The following is a 16,837-nucleotide window of genomic DNA, read 5'->3' as shown; positions in this document are numbered from 1 at the left end:
AATCCAGTCCCACTTAGTTGGGCCCACATTAATTGAACAAGAGCTAACTGGGATCAAGATGGACCTCTAGGTGGGCTTGCTAAATGGTTATTAGTGGGAATCTGCAGAACTGCCCATATGAGATAAAGGTGGCCAAGGCATGGACACATAGTGGGTTGTCTATCTTAGATAGTGTTTAGCCTACATCGATTCCTTGACTCTGTAGAACATCTTTAACATTTACTTTTGGTTCTTACATGAGTGTGTTGACTATGTAGAATTAAACCTATGTCAAAAGTAAAGTTCAAATCTCACTTAAATGGCATTTCTTGTAAATAAATTAGTCTACTCATAAAAGTATATTATTTTAAAATACATTCTTCTTTACATAATTCTTGGAGTATTAAATTAAATAGTAAAACATATATTTAATTATATTTTGTAATATTAAAAATGAATAATTACCCAGCTTATGTAAAGCAATTCCAGATTTTTCAACTAGTGTAATAAGCTTACCTGTCAATTTTCTTGCAACTTTTTGTCATTTGTAAATAGCAGAACAGCCTGAAGAAGTTTTAACATTTCAGCATTATTAGCTACTTTGAAAGTAGTGATGCCTTGTGCATGTTCTTCATTGACTGTTGCTGTGTTATCATCCTAACGTAATAATTTATCTGGATAAAAATACAAAACACTACATCATATCACTAGAACACTAGATTATAATGCTCTAATGATCTGAGAAACAGTATATTACACAGTCTCCATGGTCTTCTAGGGAACAAACTTATTAGAAATAAATAAAATAATCTTTTTGGAGTTGAATGTTACCTAAGGTTTTGTAAAGAGACATTAAAGGCAGTTTTCATCCAAGCTACTGAAACTGGCATAAGTGAAGATGATCTTGAATATAATTTACGACAATGTGCTGATTTTACATGTGCTAAAAGACTACAATTTTTAGTCTATTTGCTCCAGCATTACAGCATGAGACAAGTAATCTGAACATTTAATAGAGATAAAGTTTAGATCATATCTGGTAGAGAGATCCTTTATATAAGAAAGACAGCTTAGACAATATTCATTTAGTGGTTTTTAACAAGTGTGTGTTTCTAATGATTGAAATAATTTCTCTTATTTCGTGCCATTTCTACTCACCCAGTACATGCAGCTCCACACTCTTTCCAGACCTCAGACTCCATTCACAAATTCACTGCTGACATCAACATGCAGCAGTTTCCATGGAAACACTTTCACTCATGGACATGGATGTCATGTGACAAAGCTAGGGAAGTAGCTAGCAACACAATATTGTGGACAAGTCCAGAGAAACCAAAAACCTTGCACATTATTTGCATGATTTAATTCATGCTTAGTCCTAAAACATGTATGAACACTCATTGAAACACCAACAGGACTTTAGAGCAGCAAGGAAATGTATAGATTTTTCTATAGTGACAATCCATCTGTCTGTTTTAGACAGGCTGTCATAGATCATGCAAATGTCAAGAGCTGTCAGTTTATAGTGAATTTCTTCCTTGACTATTTAGAAATGCATACCTTAAAATATCTCAATTTAACAATAAACAGACATGACTAGTAAGCCCTTTCTGAAAATTTGCATAATTATTCATCTTTTCTTTTTGAGTAAATAATTGTGACTCAGTTATCCCAGTTTGGAAAGAAAAGCCTAGATCTTTGTAGCATAGGGTACAAGACCTAACGTTTATCAAAGGACTATGGGCTAAAATTTCTGATAATCATCAGATTAAACTGAACACAGTAAGTATAAACTAGTGCAGACTTTACATGGTCTGTTAGTTCTGCATCCTGAAAACTATTGAAGGATTTCAGAAGAAGGCCAGATATAATATTAGAGTATAATCTGGAGGTTAATAATGTTGTTTTTGTATCTACTCTGCTAAGTGATGACCAGAGACTTTCTATGTTAAAGAGATTAAATTAAATTTTAACTGATGAACTGTGCATTAAATGAGTGGATGGAATCAAAGGTAACTCCATGACTGTGAATGCTAGAAGTGAGTATTTCTACTGTTCTTCCATCATCAATACAAAAGTCCAATAAACTTAGAAGCTTAGTGGCAATTACAGTAATCGCATTTTTACTAGTACCGAGTTTTTGGGGAAAAATATCTCTCACCCATGACCTGATATTCTGGATGGAATCAGAAAAACTGTGTGGTGAAGTGGTCAGACCTGGGTAAATATTTACATAGACTTGTATGTCAGCTGCACAAAGGATGACATTTAGACGTTGTTGGTGTATTAAATGTAGCAACATGTGTATGGGGAAGATGGGCTGAGAAATGATCCCTTAGGATTACATTTAGTAACAGACTGTATGGGATTTTACATTTTGTATGAATACTTACTGCCATACCAGTAAGATAACAGGTAGTCTAAGTAAAGTCAGAGCCAGTGATGCTGATATTGTACAACCCAGAAAGTAAAATATTGTACTGAATGCAGAACTGAACATGCATAGCCCAGTATCAATTGCAGAGAGGATATAATACTGGTCTAACTGAAAAGATTCATTGAGATTAGGCATATTAGTGTTAAATTAGGTCTGAAATTTTAAAGCAACAGTCCCTTCTAGCAGCTTTGCTAGGAATGGAATTGGAGATTTGCTTATAATTATTATTATATATTATGTTTGATTATAAGGATCAAAACATTGCTTTTTTTTAGAGCAGGGTAGCCAGACGAATTTTAGTTGCAGGGACACAGCAAGCTGAGAAATTGATATTGGTAAGGTGTGAGAAAATTATGGCTAATTTTGCCACAAATATCCATCCATAATAAGGGACATACGAGCAGGATGTAACTGGTAGTGAGATGAGTTGGAGAACTAAAGAGCCCTACCACTGATATATGTGTAATAGGAATTAAGCATGAGGGTTGAAACCTATCAGGGAAAAATCAATCAAATGGAGAGCAGAATATCCAACTGAGTTAATTTTATTCTGAAGGTATTGAGCAAAGTCACTGCATGATTTATCTGGTATCTGTAAATGTTTAATTGTCTTGAGCCCCAGGCTGGTATGCGCTACAGCAAAAGGCTGATGATAGGTAGGAAGAACATACATGATATATTTTAAATCTTATATGATCATCATAAGCCAAAGAGTGTACTGTAAGGCCTGGTTTACAATTAAGACGTTCAATGGTAATTTGGAAGGTCCACAGATTGTGTTTATTAAGTATATGTTAACAGCTGGGCGGCATGGTTGCGCAGCAGGTAGTGTCGCAGTCACACAGCTCCAGGGGCCTGGAGGTTGTGGGTTCGATTCCAACTCCGGGTGACTGTCTGTGAGGAGTTGGTGTGTTCTCGCGTGGGTTTCCTCCGGTTTGCTCCGGTTTCCTCCCACAGTCCAAAAACACACGTTGCAGGTGGATTGGCGAAGTGAATGTGTCTGTGTTGCCCTGTGAAGGACTGGCGCCCCCTCCAGGGTGTATTCCCGCCTTGCGCCCGATGATTCCAGGTAGGCTCTGGACCCCCCGCGACCCTAAATTGGATAAGTGGTTACAGATAATGGATGGATGGATGTTACAGATAATGGATGGATGTTAACAGCTCCCTTGCAATCCCACTGAGCACCAGTAGAGGTCATCAGCTCCATTTAGAAACGCATATAACTTCATCTTTGGCCAACCACCAATGCAGAGTAAAATGAGGTTATTGATAATCTCTGTAAACATTATATATTTAATATCAACATGGCAAACATATGCATACATCGTTCTGTCTAAAGAAAAAGTGCTGCTTAATAAGAGAAGTTGTATTTGAAATAGTTTTATGTCCTATGAAAAGATCTACTTTTCCAGTCACTGTAGAGAGTAGTCATTATGTAGCAGCAATCTCATGAAGTTTGGCTCCAGTCTCCTAACAGGAGACCAGCTGACCTTTGAAAGACATGGATGAGAAAGAGCAGTGAAGCTTCATGTTCCCAGAGTTCTGTCTCGTCTCAGCCCACATGCTATGTCAAGACCTGCAGCAGCCCTAACTTTAGTATGGTCTGCCCATAGAACATAGAGGGGCCTATTATACTGAAATACTCTCACTTCATTTAAACAAAAGAGTCCAGTACACTAAAATTGTTGAAGTTTCAAAACATGTCAATCCATCTGCAGTTAACATGGTTTACAGTATGTGTGCTGTAAAAACAGCCAACTTATTTTATATTGAGTTTTTGTGATGTCCTATCAGCCAATAGCAACAAGCTACAATCAGTCAGAACCGATTAAGATAATTCACATACAATCTTAAAGGAAAAGGAACAAACATCTTATTTAATTCTAAGGGATACACAGATCTGGATAATGGTCATGAAAATAAGAATGACTGTTATTGGAAAATAAATCCACACATATGCCATAAAATTAACTTCTGTAGAAAATGAAGTAACAAAAGGTTTGTTATTGGCCCTCTAAAAACAAAGACATTTTTGTATTTCAAAGGTATTAAACCTTTTATATATAAATATATAAAGATATATTGAAAAATCTTTTTTTACAATGTGACAACAATAGGACACATTAGGAATACAGATCATCATCGTGAGAAGCTTTACACTGTGCAGCACACAGGAAGCGAAAGCTTTCAGAGGGCACAGGGAGCTTATGTTTACCCCAGAAAACCTGAGACAGGGTCAGTGAGGCTTACAGCATAATGGGACACATGATCTACAAACTTATTTTTAAGAAAAGTTGTGACACTTTCTTTGCAATAAAAACTGATATCTTTTTTTTACAGATAAAAGGACAACAAAAAGATTTTTTTATGTTTTCAATGACAAACATAATGCTATTTGTTAAATTTAAATTAACTTAGATGCCTGCAACACACAAAAACTTTGGGACAGAGTTTACACTTGGTCACATCACCTTTTCATTTCATTATTTTTATTCATTTTTTTTAATTGAAGATAATCTTGCAGTTTTCAAGTGGAATTTTTGTCTGTTCTTGCTGTATACAAGACCTGAGCTGCTCAAACGTCTGTGATTGCTATTGCCTGATTCTCCATTTCGTGGAGCGCCATACTTTTCTATGGGAGACATCATATTCACTATATGTCTGCAAAGCCACACTCTTATTACTCTCATACAGAATTCTGTTCTGCTGAAATAGACATGCAGTTACTAGGAAAAGATACAGTCATTTTAAACTTTGGTCATTTTTGTTGGTCAGTTTCAAGAAAAAAATATATATCACAGATTCAAGTTTTTATAGCATTTTAGAAAATGTACCAACATTTGTAGAAAACCTTGAGGTAATTTTACAACAGTTCTGGGAAGTGACACTTTCTAAAGCTATATAAACAAAGTATCATAATATGATCATTAATTTTGTTGCAACAACTCAACCATAATTAGCAACATTAGTATGATGGCAAAAATTAGCATCACTCTGTGTGTCACTGTGGCTTCCAGGAAACAGGTCCTAGATCCTACAGCCCTGAGTGGTTTTTACTTATTGCTTAACTTTAAGAAAGATCTATGTGGAAATGATAAATGATACTGGAAAGTGAACAGCTAGATCTAACAAGTGCATATAAGTTGTGATTACATAGAAAAGGCTGATTACATGGGAAAAAAAAATTACAACAAATATTATTTCAAATGTGTTTTATCTCACATCTAATGTACTGAACATACTGAATGCCCCTGAATGTCCATCCTAGCCATAACTCTACAACAAAACTGCATGTTTTGGTGACTCATTCATAACCCTTCGTAGCTGAGTTACAAGGTGTAGTTGTTGAAATCTTCCTCTACATAATGGACAACATTTCAAGAGCCTGAGACTAAAACCCCATAAATAAATAATAATAATAGAGCTTTGTTACCAGGCTACTGTCCATGCATTGTAGGCAGCTCTGCCAGTCTACACTGATATCAGAGAAGTGCTGCTGGACTTAAGTTAAATTTAGGTCACCATACTTGATTTGATAATCATATTATCACCTTCTCCTAACTCTTCTACGATATGAAATTGAATTCAGTTGTGTATTCTGCAGCTTTTTTTCTTCAACATTCCAGTTTAATCTTAAATGCTGCATTTAAGCCTCAAGTGATAGAATTTAATTGCTTCACTTTTCTATACCAGTACATCAGCATAGTACTAACGATTATTTATGCTTGTAATAAAGTGTCATAAGATAAAACAATGGTTATCAAAGTTTGTAAAGAAGACAAAATTCATAACATTTAGTCTGAAGTGTGCCTCTGGTAAACCTCCATTTGAAGGGACATGTAGCTCTAACACTCGGCCCTACCCCTCTATTCCACCAAGAATTGAAACACATTACCGTAAGCAAAACAGAGGGATTGGACCTAAATATCCTTTAATCACCTACAGTCTTTTTCCTTCTCAGATCTGCCTGTACACACCAGAGCATCAGCGTTCTTTGCCCCATGTCCAGATCCATAATAACCTTCCTCAGATGCTGCAGTAACTTGAGCACAAGATGTATAAGTAATTGTAGTTTCACTTAGCAGGCCACCTGCAGTGCTATTGTGACTCCAAAGCCTCTTTGGCAGTGATAATGCACTAAATTCTTCTATGATATCTTCCATCATGAACATCAGTAGAAGGTCACTTGAATGGATGAAACTGGGTTTTGTAGGAATTTCAGGTTTCATGGTCTTTAAAGCAGCTTTAAATGGAGTAAAGCTTGAAGGGATTGCTTTCATTTGGCTTTGGGAAGAGGCTAATGAGAATATTATAAAACATAATTGAGACAAAATGAATCATGAAGATGAACTGTTAGTATTTTGATGCTGTATTTTTGTGAATAATCCCTTCATTATCATCTAATAATTGTTAAAATCATTATTAATTACTGGATACTTCTCAGATTTACCAGACATATCCTTAAAGCTTTAATTGCATTATTACAAAATGTTAATAAATAACACATTTTGCAGAATGTGTGTGCATTATTTCAAGACAGAAACACCGCATAGTGGTATATGAAAAAGACCTTTGAACACAATAAACCTGTTCAACCTGAGGCTTGTTACTGAGGGCTATAGTCAGTTGCTGGAGCAGGACTTTTTGTGTTGTCACTGACACCCTTCAGTGTCAGCAGTCATAAAGCAGAATATGGCGATCCATTGATGGTCTTCTGCTTATCTCCTCATTTCTATATATGTATATTATGAACTGGGGAAGGAACAATGTGTTTTGAATATTACCATGACATTTTCATGCTGCATCACAATATTGAAAGCCAGTAGGTAAAGGCTGTTTTTCAGTGATCTAAGGTAGTGATTCTTTTTTGTATCATAGACATTGTTTAAAAGTCAGTTGAGTTTAAGTTTAAAAAAGATGCAATTAATTTAGACAGAATTCATAATTTTGCCAAATTAACAACATATCATATTATTATAATCAGTTGTGTGTGCAAAGTCCTTGTTGGATTATAAAACAGAAATAAAAAATAAAATAAAACAGAAAAAAAGACTTTTTTTAATCTATGCCATAGAAATAAAACCCTCAGGTCAATTTGGCTGTGGGCTGTAATGATAAAAGCATAAGTGCTTGAGTTGTGCTATTCAAGGCTTTTAGAAGTAGCGAGAAGCAGCAAGCAACAGACCTGGGAAAGTGCTGGAATAAAACACAAGCACACCGCGTGTCCAGGTGGGAGCAGCTGTCTTTCGTCCCTCCACCCCATCCCTGAGTGACAGGCCCAACTGAGAATCTAAAAATACTCCCTAGGATACTGAATGGACACTCACACCTCTAGGAATGTTACAATTTACTCATTTACAGGAGGACATTTGAAAAAATAGGATCACATACAAGAATATACAAACCCAAACATATAATCAGTTGTCCTCTGACATAACGTTGAGGCCTTTGGTGAAAACAGGACTCAACATCTCACAGTGACAAGCAAGGCATTCCCCCCTTTCTCTGCACTGAGATGGTACAGCTTGAGAGTAGAGGCTATTTTAGAAGGTGGTAGTGGAATGCCCAGCTGTTAAAGCTGATGATCTAAAGGGCACTTTAACTCTACAGTGTAATAGAGAGTGAAGTGAGAGACTCATACACCTTGCCTAACTGCAAGCATGGAGAACGTGGAAGTGTTTGACTCACCAGGAAAGGGACGCGGTCTCAGGGCTACTAAAGAAGTATGGGCTGGGGATGTACTCTTTGCAGAACCTTGCTTTGCTGCCGTGGTGTTTGACAGGTGAGTCATGTAGAGAACCATCTGGGCTCACTAAAGGCCAGAGCACCCTGACCCAACAAACTCCAAGAGAGACTAGCATTCTGATGTTGGATGTTGTCCTTAGAATTACATTTAGAAATACAATATTTGAGTTATCAGTTCATAAAAACTGAAGTGGAATGGGGAAATTATTGTAGAACAGAATGAAAGGGGGATCAGTGTAAGGGAGACAAAACTCTGGAACAGTGTGAAGGGGTGACACGACTCTAGAACACTGTTCTACACATTCACTGTTAGAAATAAAGGTTCTAAAAGGGTTCATGAAGAAGAACAAATTTTGGTTCCCTGCAGAACCTTTCAGCGAATGTAATATATGAAGAACAACTTTAAAGCTTAAAGAACCTGTGTCTAATTTAAAGTGTAAAGATTCTACATCCAAGCTAAAGAATTTTGTTGGTGTTTTAGGGGCAGCACAAGTATTTGCTGGTAATTCATAAATATACTTAGGATTTTTAAAGAAATGCTTGTGCTTTTCTTTAAATGGCTTGTGCAATTTTACACATTTGTGGCTACTATTACATTACAATTAACATGCTACTTGCTTTGTAATAGTAGCCCTTATTTGTGGCCAGTGAGTATTCCTCTATCCAAAGGTCTTGGTAACCTTATATGGCATTGCAGCTCTTATCAGAAGCGAATGACCTCTACTTTTGCTCTGTCGTGCTGCTTCCATCTGGTCTAACAAAGTTACTGGTCTAAAGTTACATGTACAACACACATGTGCTTGTTTTACTTTGGCTATTAATTCTTATATAAGAACAAGTATATACTTATAATAAGCAACTATTTCATGGTTAAGATATTAATTACTAAAAGGATTAAATCAGGGGTAACACTGATCACATTCAGTCAGAACAGAACAGAACAGAACATGCTCATTTCTCAGTTGGTATGCTATACTATATTTACTACAGTATCTGACCAGATACTTTTGACATTTCTTCTGAAATGAATAGAGTTTGTTTCTGGGAAGGCTATATGCTAGATGTTGGAGGATTTGTGTGAGGATTTGATCACATTAGTGATCTGTGAGTTCACTGCTGACTGTAGACACAATGCCACTCCAACTCCATTACTCCTAAAAATACCACGCCACTACTCCACGACCTAATACATATGGCATAGATTCAGCACTAGATTTTCATTTTAACACTGGAGCTGTGTATGAGTATAAGACAATATATGCAATCATTTCTTCACAGGATGCTTTGTTTCTGAATTCTCTCTCTCTCTCTCTCTCTCTCTCTCTCTCTCTCTCTCTCTCTCTCTCTCTCTCTCTCTCTCTCTCTCTCTCTCTCTCTCTCTCTCTCTCTCTCTGCGCTCCAGTTTTGCAGCAAATGTGTGCCACTCTTGTTTCCGTCGGCAGCCGAAGCTTCATCGATGTGGTCAGTGCCGCTTTGCTCAATATTGTGACCGCACATGTCAGCGTGCGGCCTGGGAAGAACACAAACAGGAGTGTGCAGCCATTAAGGGCTATGGCAAAGCGCCCAATGAAAACATCCGGTGAGCGCCTGAGGGTGTGATGGGAAAGGGGTAGGAGGAAGGGAAGGGATGAATGGGAAAGCAGAAATAGGAAAGACTGAATAGAGAGGGGTTTGGGGAGGTGTGGGGTGATCATTTCAGTATAATCAAACTTACTGCTTCTATTCAACACCGTCAAAACAAGACCTTGTATGACACTATGATAATCTTAAAAAAAATGAAGGGAACATGCGATTACAATGTACAGCTGTAACATAAGTGTCATAGTAGAGTGTAAAAATGTCTGTTGTTCTAATGTTTAAATGAAACCATAAAAGCTCTAGAAAACATTGTAAAATACTGTTTAAAATACTGTTTAAAATATTGTTTAAAAATAATGTATAGGCTAATTATTTTTTATACATTTTTTTATTATTATGTTACTATAATGTTATGATAATAAGTGTGCAAATTACTTTAATTACTTTTTGTTTACAACTCCACTTCCATTAACTAGGACAGACAGAAACAACAGAAATGACAAAGTAATTGCTTTGATGTCTCTGTGTAGCCTGGCAGCTCGTATTATGTGGCGTCTCGACAAGGAGGGAGGTGTGGTTTCAGACACACAACTGACCACGCTTGATGACTTGGAGGACCACATCTCTGATCTCCCTGAGGATGACCTGAAGGACCTCAAAGTGGATGTTCACAACTTTTTAGACTATTGGCCCAGAACCTGCAAGCAGCACACAGTTGACAGGATCTCACACATAATTGGAGTGGTACATATTATAAATATCGGTTTAGTTTTTACATTGTCTTTTTACTTTGCCTGTATATTTACAAAAATAGCTGCTTTTCAAAAATAAATAAATAAATAAATAGCAAAACCTTACTTGCACCTTTCTGCTCTAACAGATCGGCTGCAATGGCTTCATGGTGAGTGACCAGAGAGGCTTGCAGGCAGTTGGAGTTGGTCTGTTCCCCAATCTCTGTCTGGTTAATCATGACTGTTGGCCAAATTGCACGGTCATCCTCAATAATGGCAAGTAAGTCCAATAGCAGTCTTCTGTTTACTGTAACAGTAAAAGGTTTAAGAAAGGATACAGGTAAAAAAAAATAGTTAGTGGAAGTGGGTAAGGTATGAGGCACTGAATGTTTGAAGGAAGTAAGAATGTGAAGTGAAAGATTAGGGGAAGTGATTTTGGGCTAGACTGGTGTTGTGGGGGAAAACCAACAGAAACCACGTTTTTGAGCAGAGCAAAATAGCTCATGTGATGTTTATTGACCATGCAGTGTATGCACTCACTGAAATGCTGTGGCCCCACTTATATCATGTGCAATGTGTGGTCAAGGGTCATAGTGTCTGTTTTAGCTGTGTCATGCTTATGACACTTTAAACATGTTATTGGCCATGTTACAGGGAGTTTGTATACACTGCACATTCAAAAACAAGAACTGACCCAATTGGGAAACAATGAAACTTATGGTTGTAGTTTAAGTTTACTTTCAACCTCCAGAGTTAACTGAAATAAGTATGACATATCATAACAGTTTCAATAAAAAAAAATTTAAAAAATCCAACTACAACTAAAGCACTGTTACAAAACATCCCAAAACTGTGCAATGTAAAAACATCTAAGACGTAAGCACATTACTGTACACTGAAATGCCATTGCCAGTTGAAAACATGTTACTGGCATGAACAAATATCAAGGAAAAAAGTGTGAATACTCTAACTCTAATAAAATTGTGAGTATAATTAAATGTGGCATAATTAGATAGAAAAATCTTCAGTAATTGCGTACAAGTTGGATCACTTACTTGAATGAATATTACAGTTATTATTATAGGTTTTGGCCTAAAATGTTAAGGCAGAGGAAGTTCAGATGATTATTGGTGAGGTGGGATTAAATCGGGCTTCTGTTCCTGGGGCCTCCAGTCTTTCAGTATGCTTTGCTTTGTCTTTCAGTCAATCGAGCGTCAATACGTTGTTTCATACTCAGACGAGGTGGGTCTGTTTAGCCTGAACTCAGTAGCTAAGGTCTTCTTCTCACTTGCTGTTCACCCCTTTAATCACAACGTTTGACAATCACCTACCCAAATGCAGCCATCTTCATTAACCAGAACCAACTTAAACTTAGACCAATTAATTGACCAATACATATAAGGACATTTTTCAGAATAAATTTTTAAATTTGCAGATTGCAGTGTAACTCCAATAACATGGACATTTGCATATTGCTGGTACAATATTAAATACATTTTGTTGTAACCTAGCTGACCTAGGTAGTTTTGAATCAGGATGGCTAATGCTACTGGGTGGTTGGTCCATTGTGCCAATAAAGGTTCTTTTCATGCTTTTAACCTTCACCTAATTCCAGATGTGTATCTGTGTTCATGTGCACATGTCTTCTGTCTGTTGTGTTGTTTGTTACTTGTTTTGTTACTTGTGTAGAGTAGATTTTTACTTGTCAAAATAAAGTCAGATCAAGTCAAGATCTTGTATATGATCCTCTAGGTCAATATACAAATTTTGTTTGACTGACATGCAGAAGTCATTGTCAGGGTGTTTGGATTCTGTATGTTCTTCTGTGTCAGAGTGTTATTTCTCTACTTACTTGATCTGGGGAACTGCCGTGATGTTATTATATACAACAGATTTTGGTGGCCGATACAAACTTGTGATCAGTTCAGTTGTTTCATCTGAAATTTTGCGAGAGGTCAGAACTGGAACTGACTAAACTGGTCCTGGACTATACCTGGGCATAACCCTCCTTTTTCCTATGTTACAGAATTGAGCTCCGAGCCTTGGGGAAGATCAGCGAGGGAGAGGAATTGATGGTGTCATATGTGGACTATCTGAACGTGTCAGAGGAGCGCAAGCGCATGCTCAAGCAGCAGTACTTTTTCGACTGCACCTGTGAACACTGCATCCACAAAATAAAAGATGACCTGAAAATGGCCGGTGCAGAGGTGGATGGTGTTAAGGTAGGCTCAAAGACTTTTTTTTAATACAAATGTTCTACCAAGCTAATCAAACATCACAGACTGAGCAGATTTATGGGGAATACTGCAGACAAATTCAGTCACAGGTTCCAATGGTATAATTTGAATGAATGTACCAGAAAGGCCTCCTCTTTGTTTTGTTCTTTCTTGATTAAATAAGCTTTTTTATAGTTTTGGGGCTAATTTCAATTTGGCAATGTATGCATATATAATGTACATTATATATTTCGTAAACTATGTGTCCATTGTCTTTAAAAGACTTAACAGACTTAAGGATGTTCAAAAACACTTTGGAGCATCATGAAAGCATCATTTATATTGTGGTTGAAATAACATTTCCAATCATTTATTCATTAATATCCTTGATTCACTTTAGTGTCATGAATATGATTGTGCTACAGTACATAGTGTTCTGGAGAGAGGTACCCAAAGGTTCATTTACTGTATGAAAATAGGCTCCAATTTCTTCATTTTCATGTAAATCCACAGTATAAACGTGACTTTATGGATGCTTGTTTCATTCAGCAAGAGTCAATCTGTTCAAGTAAGCCAAATTGTATTCATTAGTGCATGGCACAAGGCTTTCCATGCATTAATGCTCCAGAGCCCCAGCTGTGAAAATGCATATTGACCTCATGGGCTGAAAGAGAGGAAAAAAATAGAGTATCAGCACTCATTTAGTTATCAGTTGCAGTGCAGGGCTCAGGTCCAGGAGCCTTTGTGTGGAGGTACTATTTTTAGATCCTGTAGTGTTTTTCTGTTGATTCATTAGACGAGGAACAGGATTCCAGGTTGCATGAGGCTCGGCCTTTTACACAGTGTAGGTCATGATACTTTGTCTCAGGAGAATGCCATGAAGACAGGAGACTCCATTCACTATTTTCCATATGGAATAATAAAACCTAACCGAGCTAGAAAGTTGCATCAGTCTAAAGGTGCTGATTGTACTGCACTGAAAACTCCCAAAAAAAAAAATAAAAAAAAAATAGTAACCTCACAGGAGAAGGAAAAAACCTTCCTAATTTTCAGTGATAGTCAATGAAAAAGATTTTATTCCATTTAGGTGCAGGGCAGCACAGGGGCACAACAGGTAGTGTCACACAGCTCCATGATCCTGTGTTCTCCCTGTGTCTGTGTGGGTTTCCTCTGTGTGCTCGAATTTCCTCCCACAGTCCAAAAATATACACTTTGGTAGGTGGATTCAAAAGTGTCCGAATGTGTGAATGTGTGTTGCCTGTGAAGGACTGTCGCCCCCTCCAGGGTGTGTTCCTGCCTTGTGCCATGTGATTCCGGGTAGTCTCTGGACCCACCGTGACCCTGAACTGGAAAAGTGTTTACAGAGAATTAATGAATTTTGGAGCATTTCTATTCTTCCATTCATCATTCATTTTTTTACACAATGAGAATGGCAGCTGCTGTGTTCAAATGATGTAGTTTACTACATCTACTGCTGTAGATACATGTTTTTCATTAGGAAGCAACAATTTTTAGGGCATCTGACTTAATCTAATTGCATGGATTTCAGGACTCATTAAATAATCTCCTAAAGATCAAATCAATCAAATTCTTGTGTCAAAGATTTACACCCCTGATATCCATGCAAGTTGTTTTCTAAAAAAATCTAATTAATAAATCAGCTTTTCACAGCATTTCCATTGCATATTCCATGTTGAAATAAATGTATTTAATATCTCACTGTTCTTTCTACATCAAAGGTACCAGAAGAGAAGGTAAAGGAAGTGACAGAATACAGTGCTAAGATGCTAGAGAAGGTGGAGAAAGCTCGTATAGACGCAAACTACAACGAGGTATTTCTGATATGACCACATATTTTGCCCCTATATTTCATGAAAGCCTTTACCTAAAGTTTATGATATTAAAAACAACTTTGTCAAATAGAAGAACCTTATTTGTTTCTCTGATCTTTCAATGAATTTTTCTTTTTGTAGACGGAATATGTAAGTGTGAAGACTCTAAATAGAGGTTGCAAGAAGCATGTAGCATACCTTACAGTTAAATTCTCTGATATTGTCACTGTGCCTTTTAGACTAAAAAATGTTAATGAACTCTAATTAGATCTGATTGACGTCTGTGTATTGTGCCTTTATTCATAAATCACTCCATGTTGAAACTTATATTTACAATGACATGACAATTTGTTCTTCTTGTGGTGCACCCTGTGTAGGTGGTAAAGGTCTGTCGAGAGTGTGTGGAGAAGCAGGAGAATGTTCTGGCCGATACTCACATCTACCAGCTTCAGATGTGGAGCACACTTAGTGAAGTCCTGTCATATCTCCAGTTCTTTGAGGAGGCAGCTATTTATGCACGCAAGATGGTAGATGGATACATGTATGTATAGGTCTTTGAGAGCTTTAGTCTGTTATTAATGGATCTTAGAAATACACATATTCTATCCCTTTTAAACAGTCTTTCACAATGTTTTTTTTTTTTTTTGCACCCATAAAACAGAAAACTTTACCATCCAAACAATGCTCAACTGGGAATGGCCACAATGAGGGCGGGAGTGATCCACTGGCAGGCTGGACACATAGAAGTTGGGCATGGTATGATCTGCAAAGCTTACGCCATTCTCCTGGTCACCCATGGACCAACCCACCCCATCACTAAGGACCTAGAGGTAAAGCCATATTATTGAAATGTCCATCACTCTCAGCTTTGCTGCTTGAACTTTGTGTGATGAAGCTAATAAGCTAATGTAGCTAATAAGTAATAGAAAAATATATCTTGCCAATTAGCCCTGGGGAAACTGCATGTTCAAATTATCACTTGCTACTTGCCTCAAATGTGGAATAAAAATTCCCATGTAACTCTGTTATAAGATTAATTAAGGCACTGCCGGCTCCCTGCATTTGACATATGACATAGCATTGGGCCCCTAGTGAGTAATTAGTGGTGAAATCAATTCATGGCTCTCCACAAAGATGGCCTTGCCAAAATAAAATGTACTGCTGTTTTCTTGATGTCAAAAACTATGTAAAATAAAGGCATTAAAATGCTTTTCAACATCAAAAACTTGTTTTTCGCTTGTACATTTTGTCAAAAGCATTTACTGGGAATTATACTCCATCATGATTATTTGCAGAAAAAGTAAATGGTTTAACAGGGAGATCTCTAAAATAGTAGCAATAGAATATTATGGCTAGTGTAAACGGTATTAAGCTATGTTGGTACCTGTGGTACCTGACACTGTATGGCATACTGTTATACTGACCCATGCTTTAGCGTTGCTGTAGCATTGCAAATAATATTTGCAAAAACTTTCCAAAATGCTAACTGGTCGAGTATGAGTTTATATGACTTGTTAGCAACGTTAGCCTCATAGAACCAGCTCCAGTAGCAAATATAAGACAACAATACACTTTGTTGACCAACTTATCCAGATCATCTTAATATTTCTTAATAAATTATATTACAATGATACTTTTAATGAGTGTTGTCCAAGGATTCTTGCTGGTATATTGTATGGTTGTCTAAGATGGGAACTAAAACCTAAAACCTGTTGTTTGGAAAGCGGTGGGGCTATGTTATACCAATTACCTTAGCTATACAACAGATGGGGTAAGGGAGTACAGTAAAAATTAACTGTAACACCTTTTATTAGTTTAGTAGTAGATTAGTAGGTTTTTCTTCTTTGTAATGACTGTAATGCTGTTTTCCTCTCAGGCCATGCGTGTGCAGTCAGAAATGGAGCTGCGTATGTTCAAGCAGAATGAGTACGTCTATCACACCATGCGGGAGGCAGCACTAAAGAACCAGCCAATGAAGATGATGGCAGAACCAATGGAGGAAAGCGTCAAAAGCTTGTTTCGCAGGAAGTGACCTCACACAACCTTCACACATTTACCATTATCATCTTCTCCCAACATGAATGTTATCACTGTGATTAAAGAGACTCAGGCCAGTTTCCAGTGCCACCGAGAGCTGTTTTAAAACTACCTGGGATATGTTTATGCAATTCTTGATATGCAATTTTCTTGATAATATCCTGAATTGGATAGCATTGTTTCTAAATCTTGTTTTTTTAGTTCACAAATTACTTTTTTTTCTTTTTTGAGCCACACGTTTGTGTATATTTTTTTTGCTAATAAATTTGTCATGATTTGAAA

The 16,837-nt window shown here is 37.0% G+C and overlaps 1 protein-coding gene across 2 annotated transcripts; it reads left to right on the top strand.

Annotated features, from left to right (window-relative positions):
• The first annotated feature begins 8,070 nt into the window (after positions 1 to 8,070).
• On the top strand, positions 8,071 to 16,782 carry smyd1b (SET and MYND domain containing 1b). 2 transcript variants are annotated; one of them, XM_066644571.1, is made up of 10 exons: positions 8,071 to 8,198; positions 9,564 to 9,740; positions 10,270 to 10,483; positions 10,620 to 10,750; positions 11,674 to 11,712; positions 12,497 to 12,692; positions 14,426 to 14,518; positions 14,896 to 15,059; positions 15,180 to 15,348; positions 16,395 to 16,782. In XM_066644571.1, the coding sequence occupies exons 1-10, from the start codon at positions 8,077 to 8,079 to the stop codon at positions 16,548 to 16,550; spliced, it is 1,461 nt and encodes a 486-aa protein (XP_066500668.1). In that variant the 5' UTR covers positions 8,071 to 8,076; the 3' UTR covers positions 16,551 to 16,782. The 2 variants fall into 2 exon arrangements, with proteins under 2 accessions (XP_066500668.1, XP_066500667.1); XM_066644570.1 differs by lacking the exon at positions 11,674 to 11,712 and having other exon boundaries at positions 8,077 to 8,198.
• Positions 16,783 to 16,837: the final 55 nt, after the last annotated feature.

Source organism: Hoplias malabaricus, chromosome 14 (assembly GCF_029633855.1).
Source record: "Hoplias malabaricus isolate fHopMal1 chromosome 14, fHopMal1.hap1, whole genome shotgun sequence".
NCBI lineage: Eukaryota > Metazoa > Chordata > Actinopteri > Characiformes > Erythrinidae > Hoplias > Hoplias malabaricus.
Note: the sequence above shows the minus strand (reverse complement) of the source record. Positions and strands in the feature narration are given on the sequence as shown.

What these genes read in the sequence shown, in the direction of transcription:
- smyd1b (XM_066644571.1), top strand. Translation starts at nt 8,077, where the DNA reads ATGGAGAACGTGGAAGTGTTTGACTCACCAGGAAAGGGACGCGGTCTC. An exon ending in GCGCCCAATGAAAACATCCG is followed by an intron (nt 9,741 to 10,269) that starts GTGAGCGCCTGA and finishes GTCTCTGTGTAG; the next exon opens with CCTGGCAGCTCGTATTATGT. An exon ending in TCTCACACATAATTGGAGTG is followed by an intron (nt 10,484 to 10,619) that starts GTACATATTATA and finishes CTGCTCTAACAG; the next exon opens with ATCGGCTGCAATGGCTTCAT.